At 41.6% G+C, this 27,252-nt stretch overlaps 3 protein-coding genes across 3 annotated transcripts in view; all 3 read left to right on the top strand.

The window, feature by feature from the left end:
* LOC122814430 (zinc finger imprinted 2-like) overlaps positions 1-27,252 on the top strand; it is a 1,129,715-nt gene that overhangs the window by 612,799 nt on the left and 489,664 nt on the right. The gene's annotated exons all lie outside the window — the stretch shown is intronic.
* Positions 1-27,252, top strand: part of LOC122813903 (zinc finger protein 436-like) — a 923,997-nt gene that overhangs the window by 550,014 nt on the left and 346,731 nt on the right. The gene's annotated exons all lie outside the window — the stretch shown is intronic.
* LOC122813908 (tripartite motif-containing protein 15-like) overlaps positions 1-27,252 on the top strand; it is a 373,209-nt gene that overhangs the window by 42,112 nt on the left and 303,845 nt on the right. The window contains exon 3 of the mRNA XM_044086454.1: positions 9,861-10,181. Coding sequence (XP_043942389.1) covers positions 9,861-10,181 — 321 coding nt within the window. The remainder of the gene's footprint in view (positions 1-9,860; positions 10,182-27,252) is intronic.

The following is a 27,252-nucleotide window of genomic DNA, read 5'->3' on the forward strand; positions in this document are numbered from 1 at the left end:
TCATCTCTCCTATTTGTGCATGTACCTGAAGAACCAACATCTGAAGTTGTTTGTTCAGCATGCTGTGGTGGAATCCTCCTGTCCCAAGGGCCAGCTGCCTGCCAAGTTGAAGGCCAAAATAGTCTGATCTGGTTGCTGTCCAGCATCCTCTGGATGTCTCTCTTGAGGCTCATGAAAGCTTAGAGGATCATCCATTGGTTGCTTTTAGATTCCTCTACTACACCCCCATTTGAGGCCAGCATGTCCTCAGATGCTTTTCACACATCTGTACCTTATGTAGAGGGTGAACCTCTGCTGATGTATATCTGAAGGACTGAGGGGGAATTTCTCAGCTATAAGTTAGGGAGGAAATTTCTATCATCATTATTCAATCTCACCCAGATCTGACCCCCCCAAGTATGTTTCATGTGGATGTTCCACAGAAAAAGAAGCAAAAAACAAAGTACATTTCCCCTGTTGTTAAGGATCCACAATGTAAATGGCAGTATTTCATTCCAGGTTTATTTAATTCTCTGAGGGCCTTGAAGCCTTCTCTATGGTTCTCTGGGACTTGTCTTCCCAGGTTTTCCACTCTACTCAAGAGGACCAGGGAATCAAATTCCTCAGATGAGGACCTGGACTCAAGCGCAGAATCTTTAGCTTACTCTTCTAAATCCCTTCCCCCTTTGGACTATGGTTCAGAGGAGGAGGATTCCATAAGTCCAGATCCCCCCCCCCTGGAAGGACTCTCCTTTGGGGATACCATTGCCCGCATGATTATTTTAAGTGGGATTGTTCAAAAGTCTCAGAGATTCAGAAAAGATATTAATGAGCTCCTACATACTAAGCCTTCTGCTGTTCCTTCTGTTCTGGCTGCCTTTCTGGACACTTTCTTGCTAGTGTCTGGAGCTCCTGATTCTTAGCCCCCTACACCTATGAAGCCAGACAGATTCTATAAAGTGCCTGAGGAACACAAATTTCTTTATAAATGTCCTTCTGCTGACCCTTCTGTAGTGTCAATCACCTCTGATTAGCTGTACAGTTGCCCTCTGCCAAGCTGATAAGGGTAGTAGGGCTATGGAAAGACTGTGCAAAAAAATTTTGCTCTTCTGCCAGTTTATCCTTTTGGGCCATTGGCTACCTGAAATGACCAGGTATGTTTTAGCCCTCATTTCTCAGGTTTCTAACATGGTTTATGCCCTTCCTAACTCTGAGAGGAAGGCTTTGGCCCTTTCCTTGCTGGGCTGTACTTCTCAAGTTGCCTGCCACCCAATCAGATGTAGCTATGATGCAGCTGATTCCTCTTCCAAGGCTGCTGCCTTTGGTTCAGTTATTAGATGTTCTTTGTGGCTTCCTCTTCAGACTTTGCCTGATGACATTAAGGCCAAATTTTTGGATACTCCTCTGTAAAAGAAAAATATTTTTGGTTCTGTTGCAGCTGAACTTTACACTTGTCTTGGAGAGACTTCAGAAGACTTGCATTAGCTCAAATGTATATTTTTTCCCTATTCCCAAATTTCAGGGGAATTATCCCTCCAAGTGTGCTTTTGTTCATAGGCAACCTCTCCCTCTTACTAAGGGCAAGAAGGGATCTAGGTGAGTGCCGCCTGCTAAGTCTACTCAGACTTCTGCCTCCAGAAACTTCCTTTCCAGGATAAGCTGAGTTATTTTTGACAGTTTGCTTCCTCCTGCCTTCACCAAGGTTCCCTTGTCCCTTCATCTGCCACTCCCTTCCAAATTTGCTTCAGCTCACTTCAGGCTCTTGGGTTCTGTTCATTATCTGTTAGGGAGATTTCATGGTTTGGAAGTCCCTTCCTCCCTTTTCATGCATTCCTTAACCTCCTCTAGAATATTCCTCTCATTTCTGATAGGTTCTTCACTTTCTTTTGTCTCGGGGAACCATTCAAGCCATGCTTTTTGTTTTGTTTTGTTGACATTTGTTGACCACTGGCCCAAAGACCCATTTGCAGTGGAAGCCCAGCGCGAAAAGCTCTGTAAAAAGTCCCAAGTATGGAAGTGACTTTACGCCACAATGTTTTTGATCCCATGAAAGGAGGGTACTTTGAAACCAGTTATGGGTATTTCCTTTCTCAAGATTCCTTCCTTTCAGATGTTATCTTTGCAAACATTATTTCATTTTGTTTTATCCCAGATCTTTCTGGTCTCTCTGGATCTCAAGGATTTGTATGTTCATAGGTTCATAGTTTAGTACTAGGCTAACTGCCCTTGTGGGCCATTTTAAGCCTAGCCAGTTACCCCAAGTGAGAATCAAACCTTGCACCTTGTGTCTGTAAGGTGAACACCTTAACGATTATGCCACCCCCCCTTTAAAATGTTCACATCTCCATCCATCCTCTCTTCATGATTTTTTTTGTTTCTTGGTCTCTTCTTTGCATTTCCATTTCTCTGATTTGCCCTTTGGCCTTCCTGCTGCCCCCAGGATATTCTCCAAATGCCTTGATCCTGTCATTGCTTTTTGAGGGTTTGAGGAATTCAGATCTTTCTCTGTCTAGATGATTTGCTTATTCAAGCTCCTTTCCCCCCATACTCTGCTTCAAGATCTCAGGTGTACTACTTCCCTGTTGTCTGTGATTCATCCTAAACTTTTAGAAATTGGTTCTGACACCTTCTCAGGATTATATTCCCTCTGCTGTAGATTTCAGGAAGCCCCCATGCTGGCATCTCTACCTGCCTCTAAAGCTCTGTCTCTAAATGCCTTTTTTCAACCCTTCTTACTCTGGTGGCTATCACGGCCAGGGAATTTCTCAGGGTTCTCAGATGCTTCCACCATTCCCATGCACCCTTTCACCATGCTGCATATGAGGAAACTTCAGTGGTACCTCAACTCACTGTGGTTTCAACATTGCCACCCCATGAATTTCCTGGTACATTTCCTTCCCTGTCTCAAACTTGAGCTTCAGTGGTGGAGTCCTCAACTTAGACTCAACGCAGGGCTTCCTTTTCAAGTTCCATTTCTACCTTAGGAGCTCTTTACAGATGCCTCAGTCAGGGGGTGGGGTGCTTACTGTCACTTCCTTAAGTTTCATGGTCTCATGTCTCCTCTTTCAGGGTCTCTTATCTCCTCATCAGAGGTCCGACCTCATCCAGTGTAAAGGAGATGAGGGCTCTGCTTCTGGCTCAAGGCTTTTCATTCCCTCTTTTATCCTTAGCTCCTCAAAATGTTTCACCACAGTGATGTAGCATGTCAACAAGGAAGGGGGCACAAAAGTCCTATCTACTTTGCAGACTATCCTGCAGATCCTGGGATCTAGCTATCAGTATCAAGTAACTCTGAGCACATCTAATGGCAGTCTCCTTGAGCAGGTCCAGTACACGAGTTCACGAATGATTGTTTCACGGATGTGTCCCCGGACATTGCCCATTGGTGGGATATTCCTCAGGTAGATATTTTTGCCTCCACTCTGATCAGATAACTTTCTCTCTCTTTGTTTCATTCCCAAGTCCTCTGGCTTGGAAGGTGGACACCCTGTCTTTTCTTTGGAAGGGGGTGTTTCCGCATGCCATCCCTCCCATTCCTTTTGCCACGAGTCTTTCAAAAGCTCTAGCAGGACACTCCCAAAATCTCGCTGGTGACTCCCCTTTGGCCCAGATAGAAATTGCTGTGTAAATTCTTACTATAAACATAGATATCCTTCTCTTCCATGTTGCAGTATTCTTGTTGTGGGGATTTCCTGCCCTCATGTTGGCTCCTATACAAAAGCTTCAGCTTGGCTGTTGCAGCTGCATGGAACATCACACATAAGGCCATAAACCAGGGGCCTTAAATGTGATGTCTGTATGCACAATTCTCCGAACTTGAAGCTCAGCAGGTAGAGTAGAAAGCCCAGCAGGAAGATGTGCCAGTGGTGTCAGGTATGAGACCCTGGGGTCCTTCTGAAGTCCAACGTGAAAGGTGTATGATGATTATTACCTAGGGACATGTTGGAATGCAAAAGAGAATGATGAGGGGGTTAATGGTGGGTGGAAAGGAATATTGCAACATGGAAGGGAAGGACATCTGTGGTTATGGTAATTTTGCACAACTATTCTATGTCCTTCTATTCCTATGTTGCAGTATTCTTATTGTGGGAGAATACCACAACTTAGTTGGATGAAAGGGTGGTGGATGCAGAAGAAGATTCTACAAAGCCCTGTAGGATTGCCCTGGCGAATCCTGCACTTGCTCTGGAGAACTGGTCTAGCTTGTGGTGCTTGGTAAAAGTGTGGATAGTAGACCATGTAGCTGATTCCATAATGGAAGATGTGTCTAGACCTTTTAGGAAAGCCTTGGAGGTGGCCCTTGCTCTGGTGGAATGGGCTTTTACTCCCACTGCGGGACTTTTCCCATGGTGGGAGTAGCAAAGACAGATGGCCTTCCTGGTCTAGCATGTGATGGTTTGTTTTTCTAATGGATTTTGTTTTGTCCAGGTAAAGTCTTAGTTATCTGTGTACATCCAGTGAGTGAAGTATCCTCTCCCCTTTATTGGTGGGAGAGGGAAAGAAGGTGGGGAGGTGAATAGATTGGTTTAATGACCAATTGCTGACCACCTTGGGCATAAAGGGGGGGTTGGTTCTCAGGGTTACCCTGTCCTTGTGGAATGTAAGGCTTGTAGCTCTGAAACCCTTCTGACTGGGGTGATAGCCACTAGTAGCACTGTTTTCCATGTACACATTTGAAGGGAGGCTGACCCATTGGGTTCAAATGGGTGTTGGGTAAGCTTTTCCTTGATGAAGTTAAGGTCCCAGGGCAGAGGGCTAGGCTTTTTTGGAGGTCTAATGTGTAACACCCCTTTAAGGAAGAGTTTTACATAGAGCCTGGCTAGCAGGAGAGAGTCTAGAGGCAAGCAGGCTGATATTGTGGAAAGGTGTACTTCCACTGAATAATAGGAAAGTCTACTTGTTATCAGTTGACACATACACCTAAGAGCTAAGGGGGATCAGCAGTGCAAGGGTCCCTTTCCTTGTCTAGACACCATTTAGTAAATCTTTTCCATTTAGCTAGGTATGATTCTATTGTTGTAGGTTTCCTGGCCTTCCTCAGGACTGAAAGCACCTCTTCTCAGTAGTCGTATCTGAATGGGATCAGTCAAAAATTTATCACCCACACTGTGTAGTAGTTGGAAATGGGGACACTAGTAAATGTTTAATGTCCTGTAATTCTTTACTTTTTTTCTTGCAGATTTTTAAAAAGGAAATTGTGGTCCGGGGGGGGGGGGGCATCCAAGATCTTTGATTTAAAGTCTTCTGGGAGATTTTGAAGTCTCAGTCAGGAGTATCTTCTGAGAACTGAAGCATATGCTGCAAAGCAAGCAGATGCTTCAGCAGCATCATAGCTGCATCTAACTGAGTGCCTGGCTACTTGTGTAGCCAGAGAAAGTTTGGAGGTGATGCCCATCTTAATGGGGCAGTAAGGGATAGTGGCCAGCATGGAAGAGGCTTGAGAGACCAAGTCCAGAACATATTTAGTCATATGTGTCTGATAGTTAATGGCTCTGAAGGCCAAAGTGGAGGAGCTGTACACCTTCTTTCCAATCCTTTCCATAGATTTGCTATCTTTATCAGTGGGTAGGAGTGAGGCAGAGGGAAGGAGTCTGGATTGCTTGTCAGGGTAGGTGGCAATCACTGCTGAGTCTGCTAAAGGTGGTTTGACTAAGAATTTCTGCTCATCAGGCACCTAGTAAAAGTGACCTGGTTGCTTGGGGGGCAGGTGGCTGTGAGTCTGGAGACTTAGATGCAGAATTGAAGGCATCCAGGTATGCAGGCAGAACGGGTGGAACAGCAGAAGGGGAGGGGGTTCTACTTGCAGAAGCTCAAAATACCTATTTTGAGTAACTGACATTTGTGAGGTATCGCATTTGAAGTAGTCTTTAATTTTTGCTGGTAGTCTCACCAAACGTGATATTCTCTGGGTGAATCTCCCTCTATAGATTCCTCATCAGGAGAATAATACTCCTGGGATGAAGCAACTTGGGAGGTGCAACATATAGAGTCCTCAGAGGAGGAAAAGAATGAATCATGCTCTTTTCCAAAACCTGAGATGTTGGGGGGTAGGAAGAGGCTGAAGCAGGTCTAGGGCTGAGCAAAGGTAGAGTAGTGGAGGATAAGGCTGAAGGCTTAAGGGCCATAAAGGCCTGCATCAGGGAAGAGGTGAAGGCCTGCCAGTCAGGTAGGCCTTCTGCAGTGGGAGAGGCATACTTAGTTTTTTTTTTTTTTTTTTGCTGGGATAGACGTTTGAGCAGGCCTGGAATCCGGTCTGGTAGGAACCGTAAACGAAGGCAGGATCCTGGTTGGAGGCTCAGAAGATTCTGGTTCCCCCTCAACCTCGACGGTAGTCAGGGTCTGGGTTGTCTCCAGGGAAGTTCCGGTTGCCGGCTAAGCAATGGATTCCACAAAGGTAATCGTTGAAGTAGATGGATCTGCTGGGCATCCATCAGCTCCTAAATTGGCAGCTGGCAGGACGTCAGGTAATGGAGTGGCAGGCGAGGAAGACCTAGGAAACTTGTTCTTCTTGTGTGGAGATTCTGATGTGGCCTCTGAGGCAGATCCTTCCTTAGAGCTAACAGCTTAAGGTGCTGATTTTCTAAATAGAGGTTAAGCGTGGCCAGACAGCTGTGTAGGGACTTTGGCACAAATGATTGACAAATGGAGCAAGCAGTATGGTCGTGCTCCTGGCTTAAGCAAAAAAACACAGATCATGAGAGTCTTTTTGGGTTATCTCGCACCAGCATTGGCATTTACCCTTTTTACCTGACATTGGCTATAAATTGCTACAACAAACCAAGCCTAAGCAACAACAAAGGAATATGAAGAGAAAAACTCCAACGGGTTACTTAGCTTTATTGAGATGTCTGATGTGAAGGAGCGAACAAACAATCCGTCAGTCGTCTGTGGCTGAAAAGTTCTGAGGATTATGCGTACAGACGTCACATTTAAGGGCCCTAGTTTATGGCCTTACATGTGATGTCTCACGCAGCTGCAACAGCCAAGCTGAAGCTTTTGTATAGGAGCCAGCGTACGAGTCACCTGAGGGCAGGAAATCCCCACAAGAATACTGCAACATAGGAATAGAAGGACATCACTGGTTCCCTCTTCTTTCTCAGTGGGCCACAGGGAATCACCACAAGTTACCTCACCGGGTGGATCTTCTCGCACAAGGGGTCAACCATCCACCCTGACTTGTCCACTCTTCAAATTATACCAAGGGTGATAGTCTTTTGATCCCTTTTAGGCACTTTTTCTGAGGACATGCTTTGGGATCTGTAGGAGGCCAGTAAACCCACTACCAGGAAATCCAAATTGAGGAGATTCTGAGTGGTGCCTTTCTCGCCATTAGGGTCTCCAATCTATGGAGGCTGCTCTGGTTCTCTCTTAATTTGTGTGATCTGTTCCATGCTGGGTTGGCATATTCTTCAGTCAAAGCTCACCTGTCAGCAATTTTTGCTGTCTGCCCTTGACTCCTCCTCTGTCCTCTAGGTTTGAGGTCAAGAAATTTCTTAAAGGCATCCTTCATATCAGGCCTCCTGAGAAAACCTATTCCTCCTTCCTGGGACACAATGTTGTATTGAAAAAATTAATTCAGCTCCTTTTGAGCCTACTTCTTCTTCAGCTTGCTTACCACACTGTGTTCGGTTCTCACCTCAGCTAAGAGAGTGTCTGAACTTCAGGCTCTCATGGCTATTCCTCCTTTCTTAGTTTTCCACGGATACAGGAGTTTCTTAGTATGAATCCTTTTATGCCCAAGGCGATCAGTGAATCATCCCCTAATCAGTCTATTCATCTTCCTCCTTTTTTCTTCTTTACATTCTGCCATTGAGAAGGTTCTTCACACCTTGGATTTGCATAGACAGCTCAGATAATTTTTGGATAAAACTAAAGTTATTCACAAATATGCACATATTTTTGTTTCCTTTCATCTCAGGACTTTGTGTTTGGCACTTTCTAATCAAACCATCTCCTCCTGGATTTCTGTGGTCATGTTTTGTTATTCTTTACATGGAAAATATATTTCCTCTTCAGTGAAGTTGCAATCTACTAGGAAAATTGCCTCCTCTGGTACTTTTTTTTTTTTTTTTAGTCTGGATGCCAGTTCCATCCTTGAGGTTGCTACTTGGTCCTCTGTTCAAACTTTCACTGAGCATTACAAGTTGGATGTTATTTCAAGGGCCAGGCAGGCTTTGCCAGGGCTATCCTGCATGGATTTGTAAAGGGCTCTTCTGTACCTTCCTCTTGCACGCCTGTACTAAAGAATATTTCAGTAGTGAGATGGAAGGACATAGAACAATTGTGTACAATCTTACCATGACTGTAAATGGCCTTCTCGTCACTGTTGTAGTATTCATTCCCTCCCTGCTACCCCCTTCAGCCTTGTCCTTGTCTAGCCTTTCTAGCCAAGGGGCTGATCTTCCCCTGGATGTGCATATTTTCCTTGTCCCTGTGGGCATTCTCCTTCTGGGGCATTTTCAGTTCTGAGTGTGTGTGCATACGTCACCTTTATGCCCTACTCTTGTGTGGGGAGCATACATGTGACGTATGATGTGTATAAGAACTAAAGACTAAGGTGTACTGCCCAGATGTTGGGCTTTCCTTGGCCGGAGATCCCTTATGTAAAGAATACTGCAACAGTGAATAGATGTTTATCTACTGTTGTGGTTAGATTTTACACAACTGTACTTTCTTATTGGATGCTGGGACTAAATCACTGCACAACTGTTGCAGTGTTTGCATTCACTGATTTTCACATTGTAGAATCAAGCTTTGTCTTTGGCAGCCCTACTTAGCTTATTGGGCCTGATTCTTAAAGACTTGCTCTGCAAGGGAGTTGGCCTGATACAAGTCTGTCTTGATTCTGAAAGACTTTTTCTCAGTATAAGTAACTTTCATCGGTGTAAGGCCTATTTGTAAACAGGCTTACACTGTGGATCTGATTCCAAAAGACTTGCTCTCCGAGTGAGTGACTGACTTTGATGTAAGCTCTGTCTATAAACAACCCTACACTGGTGACCAGATTATGAAAGATCTGCTCTCGGTCTAAGTAACTTAATTCAGTGTAAGGCCTACCTTTCTAAACGGACCTACAGAAGTATTTTGTAATGTGGCCCATTATGTATGATGGTATAACCTAATTGGTGTCACTTTCTCTACTGTTGTGACCCTGGATATGTCCTAGCCACCGTGGTTCCTCCTAACTTCTGTACAATGAACAGATACAGGACGGCCTAGAGGACTGAGCCCACATTTTACCTTGCAGCAGAAAACTTCTTCCTTCTAAGAATATGGTCTCTTTGCTCCCCATAATTCCTGAAAATCAGTTTAATCATCTTAAAGTACCAGGAGTCGGTAGAAGAAGTCAGTCTGATATAGAGGCAGACAGTGTGGGGGCTTACCTTATCTTTTTTTTTTTTTTTTTTTTTTTCAGATCCAGCTTCGCCTCCCTCTGAACACACAGCTCTTGCATTACACTAATTATTGATATAGACTAAGGGTCATCTATGTACTTGAGTCTCTACTCTCATTTCTCCATAGAGCATTGTGATGGCTTCACATTTCTCCCTTCCAGCTGCACTGATGGGCTAAGTTAGGTTCATAATTCCTGGGTTCATAGGTAAATACTTGCTACCAGACTGTAGATTTTTATAAGCCTAGACAATAACTAGAGGTCAGACTCAAACCCTTTACCTTGTATTTGTGAGGTTAGCACCTTAACCATTAAGACAAACCCTCCCTTTAACTATGTCACTAGTTTTGCAGTCATCTTCTCTGTCTCTGTTCCAGGGAGTTTATTTATTCTGTCATGCAAGGTAAATATATGGACATAAGTGGTACTGTGGTATGATAATGTATAGCAAGTTGACTTGTTCTTATCTGTATTACTTGTTTCCCAGGAACATGCTGTTAATTTAGAAAAATACATTGCAGAAGAGTTTGTAAAACTGCACCAGTTTCTCCATGACAAGGAACAAAAACTCCTTCAAAAACTTTACAGCAAAGCATCAGAAATCCTGAAAGAGCTAGAAGAAAATCTTGAATGCATTAAAACTGTTACAGAAATCCACTCAGCAGTGCCTGATACTAACTTGGAAACCAGAAAAGAAGTAGACATTCTGGGAGAGAGAAATGACACAGATAATCTGGCAACCACAGAGGAATCGGTGTCGGGTGACACCTCAGAACATGGAAAACACAAAACTAATGGAGTTCTGTCAGTAAGTCCACTTTTAATTTTTGCTATTGCATGTCTTTCATTTTGGAACGTGAAAGACTGGGTTTGCAGCTGACATAAGAAACATTTCAGATAAAGTACCAGCAGTTTAAATCATATACAGTAATGTGCTTATTTTTTAATTACTTTTATTTGTTTTTTTACTTAATTTGTTCTGTTCATTTGCCCAAAACTGATCAGTGGCTTTACATCAAGGCAAACCTTGTCAACTCCCAACATGTTGAAATAAACTTATTTAGAACTGAGATGCTAGAAAAACAACAAAATTAGTTTCCTGACATGTCGAAAAAACTCATTCAGAACAAAACATTAAATGCCTCAACCTGTACTAACTGTGAGATCTCTGGATGTCAGGTTAGGGTGACAGCTTCCTTACTTGCATACCTCATTGATCTCATTGTTAAAATTAATTAGTCATTTGATGATTTTTGACTGGAAGACTATCCCACGGGTTTACTAATCTTCCGTGTAAGACTAGATTAGTCTTGCACGGAAGTGCCAGTGCAAGAGTATGATGGCAGTGCTCCATGCATATTAATGAGGGCGCGCTGCCTCAACTCCAAAGCTTACATGGATTGTGGACGAGTTTAGGGGGCGTGTCGGACTGCCGAGCAGTCCAAATATCCATGCCCCTGCAATGAAGAAATGCCGCAACTTCACATTTAAATGAGCGAGTCCGCTCACATGTGTACAGTGTAACACTACACTCCCCCATATGTTCAACAACTAACAGAATAAAAAATAAAAAGAATTATTTTTTTTTTCTTCCGATATAGCTGCCCGTAGTTGCGCGGGTTTGCCCATTGCTTAACTATAGTTACAGCAGCTTAGACACCCGAAGATGATAATAAGAAAAATATATGCAAATTATGCAACATAGCAATAGCGTAGTGGTTAGAGCTGTCACACAAAAAGGAGGCATTCCCGGTTCGAGTCCCACTACTGCATGTTCCATTTTCTGTGTGAAATCTGTATACAAAAACATTTCCAGACATTTTTTATGTGTAAGTTTTGTAAAAAGCATTGAAATGTTAAATTTAGTAGTGCATGAATTATATATATGAAGGTGAAATGTTTATGCATTCTGAGGCATGAGTACCTTATTTTAAGCAATATAAAGCACTGCTAACTGCATTTTACCAGTATTGAGCATATTGAAAAATATTTGCGTGTAACTGCGCTATACTAAGGAGGAGTAACACAGTTTCACCGCACGTTACAGCTGATTACCTTTGCTCAACTCCGTGCTAACCAGTGCAACATCAAGCAATGTCGGGTAAACACACTCGCACCTGCTTTACTGTTCCTTAACCAGTCAGTTCTGCCCAGCAGGAAAATAAAAAGCAGTGACAGGGCTCGAACTCAAGATACTGTGCACTATACTCCATAGTACGTAACCACTAAGCCATGAAAGCATTTGACAAACATGCACTTTCAACAGAGACATATCTATCAAAGGGATTTTAAACATTGCCAACATCAGCTAAGCAGGCGTGCCCACAGCTGAGCTTAGGCGTGCCCACAGCTGAGCTTCTCCAAAACTAGCCAATCACAAATAAGTGCGGGAAATGAGGCATATTTAATCTTCACAGGCGGAAATACTTGCTATAACTAGTTGTAGCTTCCTTCTGCAGTCAGCATGGCTGGTGTAGGTGAAGGCACTCGGTTTAGAGCGTAACACTGGGGCATCCAGGAGTCCAAAATTATGGTTTGGCTCCTCGTCCGCAAACATGAAGAAAGACTCCTGCAGGGCCAGTACCAAGGTACCCAATATAAAACGGAGGCCTGGAACAGTCTTGCCCATGATCTCACCAGTGCCACTGGTGTTCCTCAGACTGGTGCGCAGGTCAGGCACCATTATTCTGACCTGAAGCGGCATAGGGGTGATGAACTGGACCGGTGGATCCAGGAATCCCATACGATGCCCAGTGCCCCAGTACTGAGTAAGTAGCCATTGTATTAAGTAGTTAAGAATTGCCATGCTTGTCTATACTATGGATAGGTATGTCTCAATATCACTGCATTTACTTCACAGCTGCAGGTGATCGGGCTATGAACCTGCAAGCCCATGAAGAAAGGCTGCGTCATGAGGCAGGTTAGTAATTATTCTGTATGTACTGTTATATAAAGTAAATGAGAGAGCCTTCAAAAAGTCTTTTAACCCAATAAATAAAGGTGTAATAATCCTTTAATAAATGTATGATTCATGGAGTGCGTCTGTGTCATTTTCTTTGATATGTTGTTGTACTGTTGCATTCTACAAATAGTAGTGTTGTATTAAGCAGTGTCAACCCATACTTGGGTAGGCCCATATAACATGGATGAAGGGAGTGCCAGTAGCTTGTATGCGTATTTACAGCCCTCAACTGTTGGTTCATGCCCCAGCATGTACAGGTTAATCTGGCACATGAGTAGCTTGGTATTGTGTTCCCCAGAAATGTCAGTGTGCTACCAGAAATGTAGGGAGCTGTCAACATATAACTGATACTTTCACCTGAACATATGTAAATAATTATATGAAAGTAGAGCTGTCAGTGTACCATCTTAGCAGTAGTGTGTGTTACTGCAACATATTTTGAGAATTGCTCACATGTGCATCTTGGACAGTTTGTATGTAAGATACAGCTCATGTATATAATGATCTAGCAAAATCAAATTACACGATGTAAGGACATTGGGTAGTGTAATAATACATGTAAGGGACATATAACTGCAGTTAATAGGAATGTAGTAAAAACTAGAAGGATATGCAAGTTGTTAATTGAGCTGTCTTTTTCCACCCTACTGTATGTGCATAAAAAATGCAATTCCACACCTCAATCGGTATGTCTAATCTCAAAACATTTGTTGGGACATATGTCCTATTGGTTTATAAATATTTGCATTTATTTTTATGCATGTGCCCTATTAAAATACCACAATATTGGTGGCCTGTTGCCATCAATTAAACCTGCATGCTGTTGTAATGTCCACTATTGTTCTATATATGCATGTGTTATGCTTGCTTTTCAACTGTTGAAAATCTGGTGTGGGTTAATGGTAATACTTCTGCATGCTGTTATAACTAACTGGGAATGCCGTTGACTGTTACTAACCCATATCTTTATTAAACTCTCCAAAACATAGTTTGTATGGGAAGGCCGGTCCTAGCGGACCCACCTGTCCTACCTCAGCTGGCCATGGCACCTGGCACTAGCAGATCCGGTGCCCAGCCTGGGACCTCCTCCTCCGTTGGCCCTGTGCCACCTTCGGGTGGAAGCACTGCAGGTGATGGGGCTCTGCCCCCCGTGCAAGCGTGGGGGGAAAGGCACCTATCACCCTTTGTAGGCTCCGGGCTGTAGTGCATAGAGAGATTGAACGTTCTGTTGCAGAATCTCTATGCCAGCTTGAGGCCTGAGTGGCGCAACTCATGGGTCAGCCTGCCCCTCCTACACAGCCCCAAGCACAGCCACCTTCTGGACCGTGAAGGTGCAGTGGTGACTGCCCATGGGTGGGGACCCAAGTCCCGCTGTTTCCATCTGGGGGCTCATGGGCTTGCGATTTCCAAACATCCCCCTCCGTCAAAGGTGTTCACCCACCACATGTCATATACCGCCCCTGTATGCGTCTTGTTTGTCTGGTCTGTTTACCTCCCCAAATATACCTACTTCCCCTACCCCATATTCCACTTTCACCTGAAAAAAAAAAGTGCAATCTATTCCCAAAAAAAAAAATTATGCCCCATACATAGCTGCCCATTTTGCACAGATGTCCACTGGACACTTGAAATGTTATTTAATTGGCATTACAACATACTTTGTTGTCCTCACCCCTCTCTCAGGGGTTGAAGGGTTCATATCTACCTCCAAATGTATTGCATATGCACAGCTGTTGCTGTTGAAGAAATGGGCAGCTATGGATCTTCCCTACACCCGTCCTGCACACCCTGAGCTATTTTCCCTACTGTCTTTCCCTCTTTCTGCCCCTTTTGACCACTTTCCTATCTCCCCATTTTTCTTTTCTTTCAAAGAAATTGGCGCGAAGGTGAGCGTGAGTAAGCACTATTAAGCAGTAGTGAGCGGATTTGCGCTTGGCTAAGCAATGTGAGGCATTGTGCAATCCCCCTTACAACTGCTTAAAAGTGCCTTAGTCACTCTGTGTGTGAGGTCCCTTGTTCTGCTCAGGAACAAAATAAAACACCTCTGTAAGTCTCAAACCCCGGACCTTGCACACGCTACACAACATGAAGTACCACGAAGCCACGGTAGATATAAATTAAGTTGGTGCTTAAATTATTATATCATGCATCAGAATGAGTGAATGTAAAGGAAAATTAGGAATACCATACCACACAACTTGTTCTGTGGATGTTGACCAACAGTTGTGGGATTACATTACATGACTGTGATAAGAGAAGCAGCCATTCTAGCAGGAAATAATGTTACACCATCACCTTACAACCCCACACATTATCACAGCAGGACAAACACTGGCATATCTGTTTAGGGCAGAGGCCATACCTCTTAACCTTTCCTAATTTTCAGGGACGTCCCTGATTTTGACTCAAATTTTTGCTCTGTCCCTCTGAATCCCTCCTAAAACTACTGACTTTGGGCAGAAAGGTGGTGAATTACACTTAATGAATAATGACAATAATTAAGAGTTATACACTTCTTTTACTTCAGAAAAGGTGTATCAAATTCATATGCTCTGATTCTCTCAATGTTTCAACTTAATAGCACTAATATTTTAAGTGTCCCTGATTCTGTTCAAATTTGTCACTGATTGGTTGAGAGGTCTGGCAGAGGCAGAAACAAAGAGGCATATTAGCCTTTCTGCTGTTACACACTGTGCAAATAGCTTTGGAAGGAATTTCGGAAGCATACCCTTATGTAGGAATAAAACACTGAAATACAAATGGATGTAGCCATGTACTGGTAGCAACCCAACTGTAAGAATGCCATTGCTCTATTGGTGAAAAGACCTGTGTGGTGCACAGACAAAAAATAACAGGCTATTCTCTGGCCATCGTGTGGATAGGTCCACAGTTGGGAGTTACAGAGACAGACTACATTCCTTGATAAAGTAACCTGTACACAGCAACCCTGTAAGTCCAGCAAGATAAAATGCACACAATACTACTTACGCTCTCTGTACTTCTGCAACCCTACCCAAATGTAAAATTTACCTGTGTGTGCAGGGTCTACCAAGGATGTAGGTAAGCATACTCGCTGTACTGAAATAAGTCCAGTTTTTCTGAGCAGCTCGTGCTAATGTCAACACTAAAAAAGCACAAATGTTTAGAACTGTGTAAAGGAATATTCACAGTATAGCCGTTCACAAACAATTCTTGTGTCAAAGGAATACATCTCTATAACTAGCTTTGTATGGCAGTTATTTGTAACAGTTGAAAAGAAAGTACATCTTTCCATTATCTTGGGATAGCATTTTGAGGGGCGAGTACATTTTTACACTGACAAGTGGGTACTGGAAGCAGCAACATTAGGTCTGAGTACAAAATGTAAAATCTCTGGCTACACACCTGGCTTCTGATATAAGAACTATTCCAACCTTCTGTCTTAAACAATGATGTCCATACCAAACAAGGATGATCCCCATCTTGGAAAGCTGAAAGGGCCACGCCTTCATCAGTCAGCAATTTATAGTACTGGGTAAATATGACCGTGATTACTTCAATTACTACACAGCAGGCTGCATGCAATTAGCAAATGGTGGGCACTAATTGGTGCAGAGGCCATCACATGCTCATATGCATTTCCTACAAAAGCAGACTGCAATCTATGCCAACAAACTCAATCACTCTGTTGCACAGACTGACAGAGAGAGAGAGAGAGAAAAGGAAAAAGGAATATTACCAAATTATACAAAAGGAAGGGTATGTGTCACATATGTATTTACTGGCATGTAGTGGATGTTGTTGAAGAATAGTCTACATAATGTGAAACATTCATATGTGGCAGCAGTACTTGTTTATGCATAGATGTTCTGCTTAACTACTGCTATGGACAATACAGTGTGTACATGTGGGCAGTGGGACATACCTGTGAAATGTGTAGCTCAGCATTAAATGTCAAAGATCTGATCCATGTTATCTGTGTTCTGTACAGTAGTGACGCCAATGGCTGTTGGCGGGATTAGCGCTGACATTATATAAACATGGGTGTGACAGAACAACACATGCATGATAGTCGTATTAAAGTGTAGCTTAGCATTGGCAAGTGTTGTAGCAGTCTAGTATGCTTATCTAGCATCTGTTGCCATATATACCCCCTAATGTTAGTCTGTGTTCATATGTGATACCTATTTGTGTTGCAGCAAGGCCCAACAGTTCAGCTGTGAGGTCCAGGGACTTACAACAGTGTGGACCATGTATGTGTGTGTATGCCACACACACAGAGAAATATATATGTGTCCTATATATTGACATCTGTATATGTGCATAGAGCAGGGGACATATTGCATGATGCAATGTGGCAATTGCCCATTTTGCTATATAATAGACACAGGTTACAGTATTGATATTAATGGTTATAAAAGTTATTAAAGCGGTTGGTTTCTAAGTACGACTTTTTTGAAACTTTTCATCAGTTTGTTCGTGTTTTGAAGTAATTGTAAGCATTTTTAGTATGGCAGACAAGTCGTTTGAAACAACGCCGGCTATTTTAAGAGACGATGGGAGAGACAAAGATGATGAAGGAGAAGCGATGGGCAAACTAACCATGTTGGTGGATTTATTGTCGCAAAGAATGGAGTCTATGCGCGTCAGATTGGACAATATATTGTTATCACAGCAAGACCAACAGGATCGAATCACTATGCTGCAGTCTAATTTAAATAAAATAAAACCATGGGCGCCGACAAAACAACTTTGCAGAACCGAAGGGTTAACCTGAATGAGTTACGATGTGGGCCACCGAACGATGCATATGCAGGCGGAGCAACCACAAGTAGCATCAAAGGAAACAGGTACTGTTAATAATACTGTAGTACAATCTATAAATATACCTAGTAACTGTGGGCAGGCAAACTACAGTGATTGTGGCAGATGCTAACGTGAATAATCAAGTTAACAATGCTAACATGGCATCGGTAAACCCAGAGACTTGTGCTAATGACAGAATTCTGACTGATCAAACAAAGTTAAGAGAATCCTCTCAAATGCCTAATTTAAAAGACTGGCTAATTTTACCAATAGGTCTTTTCAAAACCAATCAAATAACAAGTGAGCTAAATGCAACAGAGAATATTAAAGCTACATTATCTAACCTGCTTAATAAATTAGATGAAAATATGTTGAAACTTAAAAAACTGACTTTAGAAATCGAATACTTCCAAGAATGCTTAAAAGCAGAAATAGTGCCAAAAGGCCTTAGAAGTTGGCGGTATCCAACAGGTCTAGTACCCGGTTCACAATTTCATAAAGATCTGATCCACTTATTCAATCAACAAGGCTTTCAATTAATGCAGACTATGATTTAAGCATTATTCGCTCACTCTTAAAGAGTTGGGAGATAAAATAGAAAAACTGGATTCCACTATAAAACAACATTCCGATTTTATTAGATATAAGTATGATTATCTGCGAGTTTTTCATAGCATAGAGCAACATATAGAAAAAATAAAGAAAAAGAAAATCAAAAAATTGGAAAGAGACAGAGGGCAATATGATAACGGGATAGCATATCCATTGCCCTCATCGTAACAAGTATGGCAGAATAATCAATTAGATTCATTAGATCTTTTTGTGGAAAGCAATGAGTCCAGAATGAATGATAATAATACTAGCAACAGCCATCATGAATGTCAGTCTAATCTCCTTCCACTTCTGAATCGTCACGACATCAAAATCAGAATATTGTGGAACAAAATCCAGTAAGAAGTGGACGGATAAAAAGTTACAATAACAGTAACAATTCTAGAGCAGAAGTAGCTAGTGGACCAACTACTTATACTATTAATAATAATAATAAAAATCAGGGTTTTCAGAAATATACACAGAGGAAGCGATGGAACAGGAAGAGGAATCAGAACAATAGGAGATGACTGAGACAGAACATGAACTAAATGGACCTGATATCATAGAAAATAATAAAGATTTTACTATTTATAATTTTTCTTCTTTTCAGGTCACACAAGATTTGGTGGATACACTGTCTAAGGGTTTAACTTTCGTACCATGAAGTAGAATGAATTTGGAAGAAACAATTTGCAATCTTAAACTCTTTGTCAGAAAGTTAAATTTGAAACATATTTTTGGAACACAACCAGATCACTCTACGAATGAATTTAGAGTGGCTAGTTGTTACAACCCTCCTTTACATAATACACTGTTCACATTTGAAAAAATATGTGAATTGGATTTGAGGAGGTTAAGTAATTCTAAATTCATTGACAACTTGAATAAAGAAGAAAGGGATGGTCTGGAATGTTTATTAAGGGCCAACATTAGAATAATGAACCCAGATAAAGGAGGGGGCTTGGTCTTTATGGACAATCCAGACTATCAGCAGCGTATCAGGGATATTTTGAACACTGAAGTATACCAGATAGCATCTCTCAATGAATACAATAAAGCAAATCAAGTTATAAAAAGCTTCATAAATGAATTATTTATTGAAGCAAGAATTGATATTCATATATTTAATTTTTTGTTCGTGTTAACACCTAGAGTCCCAGTAATATTTGGGGTCCCCAAAATCCACAAAAACTTGTATAATCCCCCATTTAGACCTATTGTGGATGGGAGGAATTCCGCTACTTATGCATGTGCTAAATTCATTGAGTCGATTTTAAAGAAATATGTGACAAAGGAAGAATGGATCATAAAAGATTCCTAGACTTTCTTAGAAATATTAAATAAGTTTGAATATAGAGAAGAATACAGCTTTTTGACAATAGATGTCAAGGAACTGTATACGAGCATTCCGCATGATGAAGGAATAGAATGGGTCACAACTAGAATGCGTCAAAAGCAGGCATCAGAATCTGAAGTAACCCTTGTACAAGAAATGTTAGATATAATTTTATCATATAACTTTATTCTTTTTGAAGATCAATATTATATACAAAAGAAAGGTGTAGCAATGGGATCACCATGTGGCTCAAGCTATGCAAATATGGTGATGTCATATTGGGAGTGCAAATATGCGTTTTCAAATGCTCTATTTCAAGAAGTAGTGAAATTCTATGTTAAATTTATAGATGATATTTTCATAATTCATGGCACAAAGCAAATAGCAGAAAATTTAGTATCCATCTTGAATCGTACATCTGAATTCTTGAACTTCACATACACATTTGATATTTCATCTATATCATATTTGGACGTAAAGGTGATAAAGAATAGTCATTTAAAACAATATGAAGCTTTAATATATAGGAAGCCTACATATTCTAATAAATTTCTGCATTTCTCTAGTTCACATCCATTTTATCAGAAACGTTCAGTGCTCAAAGGACAATTTGTCCGAGCAGCAAGAATGATAACAAAGGATGAAAAATTCGAAGAAGAATGCAGAAATTTAACGTCTATGTTTCTTAATAGAGCATATCCATTTAATCTGATAGAAGATATAATGAATGAAGTTATAATAAAAAGAAGGAATGGGTTTTACACACCTATTTTAAATAAAAGTAATGGAAATGAGAGTTTGATTCATAGAAATGAAAGAACCATAGAAGCATGCAAACAAGGGGGGCCCATAGAACAAGAGGGAAAGTTTACTTTAGCATGTATTATGAATTTTTGTTCCTATTCAACACAAATAAAAGGAATAATTCTGAAAAATTGGTATTTATTGAAGGAAGATGCTGGTTTAAATTCAGTGTTCAATCTTACACCTAAATTTGTATGGAGGAAAATAAATAGTTTTAAATTCCTTTTTCAAAGGCAGAAAGACATATTTATAAGAAATCCAGGCATGATGCAATGTGGCAATTGCCCATTTTGCTATATAATAGACACAGGTTACAGTATTGATATTAATGGTTATAAAAGTTATTAAAGTGGTTTGTTTCTAAGTACGACTTTTCTGAAACTTTTCATCGACATATTGCAACTGTTTGCGAAGGGGGGATATATATGTTGGTAAAGGTTAGTATGCGCATATTTGTATGTTTTAGTGTGTGACAAACAAGAGTGCTGGTATATGACATGTGGTGGTTAAACACTGTGGGTGGTTCAGTCAGTTTGCAATGTTGAAGCCAGTAAGGCCTGCTAAAACTACCTGGGCTGTGAACATCTTCAATGCATTTATCCCAAGACTGTGCAATGTTGTTACATCACTATACACCTTACATCCTTTGTATAATTGATATTCTCACTATGAAAGGTGAATTGTATATGTGTGTATGTATGTGTGTGTATATATATATATATATATATATATATATATATATATATATATATGTGTGTGTATATATATATGTATATATATATATATATATATATATATATATATATATATATATATATATATATATATATATATATATATATATATATATATATATATATATATATACAAATGGATGTGTAATGTGTGTGTATATATGTGTGTGTGTGTGTGTGTGTATATATATATATATATATATATATATATATATATATATATATATATATATATATATACATACATACATACATACATACATACATACATACATACAAATGGATGTGTAAGTGTGTGTATGTGTGTGTGTATATATATATATATATATATATATATATATATATATATATATATATATATATATATATTCATACTGCAGTAGTGGTGGTGGTGCTGTGGTAGCATTGTCACCTCACAGACGTTGCCCATTCGATTGTCAGAGCGTCTTCTGTGTGGCTACATGCGTGAATGGGCGTACCTTCGTTGAAGGTTGTGCGTTAGGCCCGGCAAGCCAGCACATAAAAATCTACTGCCAATCATTAGCGGACCAGAGTTCCGCTGTGGCGACTCCTAACCGGGAAAACCCGAAAGACGCAAATATACTCATACACACCTACATCTACTTGTTGCAATAGATTCTCTGTACTGTTGACTGACTGTGATGATCAATATGTTTGTGAATACGTCAAAGATGTATATATCTGTGGGATAGCTTACTGGGAAACTGTTTATTTTATGGTATTCTGGGTCCTTGCTTTCATCCTAGCAAAAGCTGTGTATTCTGTTGCTAGGCAGAACATGTGCTATTGCATACAGTGTGATTAAGTCCCTTGGTTTTAACTCGGGTGTGTCATTGGAGGCTAAATCACTACATCTAGGATTGTTGATTGGTACCGATCTTGAAAGCAAATCATGTGTGTACTGTAGTACTAATTGAAGCTCTGGGCCTGTACAGCAAAGTATGGTGTATGTCCACATTGCTTGCATCTACTGTTTTGTGTGGTCCCTGTATTCATCACAGATTACATTTCTCAAGATTAAGGTTGTGTAAGTACTGACACACAGTACTGTATAGTACACACTGAAAGCTTATCTGGGTTGTCATACCTTTGTGTCCTGTAATTATGTCTGATGTGTGTGGTTATGTCTGTAACATGTCCTTTGACATATGTGTGGTAATACATATAACTGTGTATCTAGCAACATTCATAGTGTACTACAGCAGTATGTGACCTATATTCCCAATTGTGCACATATTTTGGCCACGGGTTTGGCATTAACAAGTTGTGTGGTATAATATTAATACATTTACTGGACCTTACACTGATTGTGATGGATGATATATTTCTTTGTACATTAGCTTGATGTACATCTGCTATGGCTAGGTGGTGCATCGTGTTGCATACAGTGTGTCAGGTACTCTTTTTTTTTATAGCCTTATATAGTGATTTTATTTTGTTGCTGTGCAGAACATGGTTCATTGGATAGAGAGTGAGCAAGGCACCTTCAAGCAGTTGTGGGGTGAGCAGTGATAAGTGGCAGTTAGTGTTTCACTCTCGGTTAGCTTATGGGTTGCTAAACTTTCATAAGCTGTGCTTACCCTTCTGAAAACCCACTTGCAACTGCTGAAATGTGCTTTATTCCATCTGTAGCCCCTGACCTTTGTTTTGGCTAGTAACAAAATGAAAAGCATTTACTATGAAAAAAAAACATAACCATTCACATCACAGCATAAGTGATTTGCCACGAAGCCATCTGATATGCATACCATTTATGTATTCACAAACATATCATCCAGTACAATCATACAATACTACAGAAAATGTACTCCAATGTGTAGATGTATGTGTGTGAGTAATTATTGTAATCTGTGCTCAGGTGCAACATATTGTATTATGTATGTATGTGTGTGTGTGTGTGTGTGTATATATGTATGTATGTATATATATATATATATATATATATATATATCTATATCTATATATAAAATATGTTGTGTGTGCCTTCTGTGGAAGGTTGGGCATCGGGCTGGCAACTTGACACCGTGAAACTCCTCTGCCAATCGTGAGAGGACAGATGATCCGCTGTGGCGACCCCTAACTGGGGAAAAATTGCTCAAGACATATTTTTGCATTTGTCTTCCAGGGATCATGGCCCACCACAGGAACCCAACCTACAGTAGAGGCTGAAGATGATATCATCACTAGCAGCATGATTCAGCACTACCATTTACTGTTTTCACAAACCAGCCCAGACCAGAAGGAGTGTACTGCAATGTGGCAATATCTTGTCCGCAGGGTCAGTGAGGTATGCCTGCATAACTGCACACATGCCGCTGCTGTGCATATGGAGCAGCTTGCAACAGGGGGTGGTGTTAGTATCCATCCCCCCTCACCAGAGTAGAGGAGCTGCTCATGAGCCTGGTGGCACCTGCCCTACAACAGCAGCAGCAGACATACACCATGATGGAGGTTGGAGCCAGCCAGCAAGCACACATGGAGCATGCAGGTAACATGGCATATCTGTAGACTACTGTTATCTGTATTGGTAGATCATGCATATGTGAGATGTGGAGTGTGTCGTTCAAAGATGTGGAGCCTGTTGTTGTGCAATACTGATCATTTGGAACATAAGCTGTAGCCCTGTAAATGTAAACTGTTGTTGTACTGTACGATTGCAACCACACAGTAGCAATGCCACAATTGTGGCTACTGACAAACTGTCTCATCTCTATGTAGGTACCTCTGGGGTGACATCAAGGCAGAGGACAGATGCTGGTGAGTGTGTTCTACATTTATTATTGGAAATAAAAAGTGCATGTCATAGTTAAGGTGTAGGCCATGTACACATGTAACACACCTACCCATAATGCATGCTGTGCATGTTTGGTGTAAGAGCACACATCTCACTAATGTGATTAGCAGCCTCAAACACATGCAATACCCAGACCATCTCAAACAAATGTGGCTAGACTGTAGTGACCATTGGATAGGCACAGTTGATACTCAACATGTACATAACATACACATCTATGTCATACACAGAGCATTTTAACATGCTACACATAAAGGATTCCCAAACCCTCTGTAATGACACACTCAAGTATCAAAAATCTCATCCACACATTACACAGAATATACCTGAGGGCTAGAGACCTATCCTGGGGCATTTAAACACTCTGCAACGCACTACACAGTCATGGCAATGAATGCTTCTTATTAGCCTCCTTACAAAATCCCATAACAATTGGTTGTGAAATGGTGAATTTAGCCAAGGTAGTACAGTTCCGGCACAGCATGATTTGTGCTGGTTTGAGAAACATTTGTAGCCTTGAGTGACCACCTGATGCCTCATGATGATGGCCTATGGTACTATACCCCATCCAGTTATTGTAACCACAGTGCTACACATAGCTGTCATTGCTACACACCATAATGATGCGTGTGTGCACACATATGCACCTCTAAACAATATGCGTACAAATCACCATTTGCACAACTGACACATTTATGTCTTGTGGTGCTATTGAGTGGCTAGGTCATATGGCACATATTGTGTGTGTGTAGTGTTTAAATATGCAGTCGTGTTTTAGCATGCCATGTCATGGATGAGACTGGCATGTCCACAATATGATCTACACTCACCATAAGTACCGTACATTGGGTATGTCGCTGAATGGTATTCTATCGGTTATCCATGCACCACTGATGATGTTGTGTGAATACTCATCATGCATGTGCTAAAAATGTGTCCACAATTATTGGCTAAAGACACAGAGGCTGTAATCGGCATTGGATACCTTTCGTGACACACAGATACACATCCTGCAGTGGTATGTACACCTGTGAGTTATGGTGCACAGTACATCACAGGGTTATGAATACCTGCACAGCAATGTTGTGTCCATGTATGCATTGTGTTCCAGGGGGAGGGCCATCACCGAATAACAAAACACATGCATCAAAGCCATGTACACTGTTAATAACAAGGATTGACTACACTTGCACTGCATGCTGTTGAGCAACACATGTCCTCCATGCTGACAGGTGTGATATGGCTGTTTTGCTTGTGATACTGTACTCCACCGTCACCTGCTATTGTGTATGTTCTGTGATTGCTGGTGTTGTGTGTGTCTGCTTTCAGGAGGAGTGTAGTTGTGTGTGTGCATGTGGTCTGAAGTTATGTTCAGGTCTTGGTGTGTTTCTTGTTTTCCTCTCACAGGTGGTGAGGTGGGGCTGGTTCAGTACAGCAGGAAACCTGATGTCACTGACACTGACAGTGATCATGAGGATAGGTGTGTTGAGGCACAGGCAGGTTTGTCAGGGTCTGTTGCTGGGCCACTAGTTGACAGTACACAAGTCTCCACCCCATCCATGCACACAGTCATACTGCCTGTATAGCTATCATCACCATTGCCCTTAGCTGAGGGACAGTGTACGGTTGGCACTGGCCAAAACAGTGTGGTATCTATGGCACATGTATCTGGACGCAGCAGCCATAGCCAGATGTCTGGAAAGGTACCACATAGGCAGATGCTCAGGGGTTCTCATCAGAGCACTGCTAGTCATCATGCCCGTGGCAGACGTACCACACCTCTTTCTACCACATACATGTTCCAGGCTGTCATGGAGGCACAGACACGAATGGAGCAGTACACCAAACAGGCTAAGGGCACAGAGTGCTCTCTGTAAATGACAGTATCCGTGACCTAGCAGGTGCCATACGTAACTACACTGCGGTCATTGATAGACGTTGGGGTGAGACATGGTTGTCCTCCACAATGTCGTGTCCATGTGTCAGGACAGTGCAGGACGGTTGGGACGTGGACGTATGCCAGCAACATCACCAGCTGGAGGTCACTGTGGATGTCCAGCAAGTCACAGCCACTCCCATAGTGCCAGTACCAGCCCCAGCAATGTTGGGGGGGCTGTCCATAGACCGTCCTAGCAGACCACGTGCATGTGGCTCTGGCCAGTCCCAGCAGGGACCTGGATCCAGTGGATATTTGTCAACCTCTGAGGATAGTACCCAATCTGGATTAGTACCTGATACTGTCTGTAGCACCCATGCCAGGCACAGGTTTCGTATCCATGGCCAGAGATGGTGATCTGTAAAGCCTGCCAGGTACAGTCTGTAGCTGTCTCACAAATCCCCGTATATGGCAGCCACATGGTCAAACTGTGTGCATGCAGACACACACACACACACACACACACACACACACACACACACACACACACACACACACACACACACACACACACACACACACACACACACTAGAAACCTAGGGCAAACACATACCCACACACATGACATCAACATTGGCCATTAACAGTACTCGTGGCCCACACACACACACACACACACACACACACACACACACACACACATTGATTTTATGGCTCAGTGTAGGCCTTTGGCAAACCAACACCCTGTGCATATGATGAAACCTGTGCCACCTCCTGTCATCTGTAACATTGATGCAGGAACAGGCTAACATCGTGCTGATGCACAGGGTGACTTTAATAAAGTATAGCAATGGTTGGATGTGTAGCATGTTGTCAGCAGTAAAGTGTAATGATATCCTTGAAGGTGTAGCTGAGCAGGCATGATGCATTAAAGCTGTAATTAGCAATGTTGTATTGTTTTCACCAGTGTTTATTCCATTTTGTTTGCCCATGTGCCACTTGGCTGATGTTTGTAGTTGTGTCAGCATGTGTTATACAGTGGACAGTAAGTGTGGGGTGTGTGCAACGTAGATTTGCAGGTGTCCATTTGTGAACATGGTGGAGGTGCACTGTCTGCATGTATGTGCATATTGGACACATGGGCAGGGTGACATGCCCTGTATTGGCCAGTGTTAACACTCCATAGTGTCTATTGGTGGCCAGTATGCATTGTACTACACACATTTTGGAACTTGAGTGTGCATGTGTGTGTATGACACTGGTTGACACTGTGCTGTGGGTGATGCTGTTGTTGCCATCTGTCATTGGTTTGCATTACTATGGTCAGCACTGTCCCAGCTGCATAATCCTTTAGTAATACACACTGTTCACTTACAGGGTGCTATCACAAACACAAGAAATACTTATACAGTAAAAGTGCATTAGTCTCCTGGACCCCTGCCGGAAACTAAATATATAATAGAAGAAGTTATACCAAAAAAAGAGTTAAATACCAAGAAGGGATAACCTCTCTGGTCAGTGTCATTGGGAAAATACAAGCCCTCATTAATCATACAAGGCAAGCTTCAAAATACAAATTGGCAAGGATTCCAAAGACAACACTAAAGCTTTCTTTAGTGTTGTTTATAATCTAGAGGGGAAATCTCAGATCGGGTCAGAGTTAATGTAAATGGTCACAAAGTACACTTATCTGAATGACATTACCAATATCTTGTCAGACAGTTTGAATGCGGATTTCACCACCCTGTCATTACACAGGGGCCACATTTCCATACCTGAAGAATGTAAAACCTGATGATTCACAGACACTCTAGTTAAAACATCTCTTTACCAAAGTCCAAACCACAGTGGCAGTGGTACTGGACAGTGTCCCTGGCCGTGTCATACACAAGCTGACATATGAAGTAACCACTCACCTAAACACACTGTTCAGATGCAGCCTTTATAGAGGTTACATACTTGTGGTTATGAT

The sequence above is a fragment of the Protopterus annectens genome, chromosome 10.part0 (assembly GCF_019279795.1).
Source record: "Protopterus annectens isolate FY-2018-M chromosome 10.part0, PAN1.0, whole genome shotgun sequence".
Classification (NCBI taxonomy): domain Eukaryota; kingdom Metazoa; phylum Chordata; order Ceratodontiformes; family Protopteridae; genus Protopterus; species Protopterus annectens.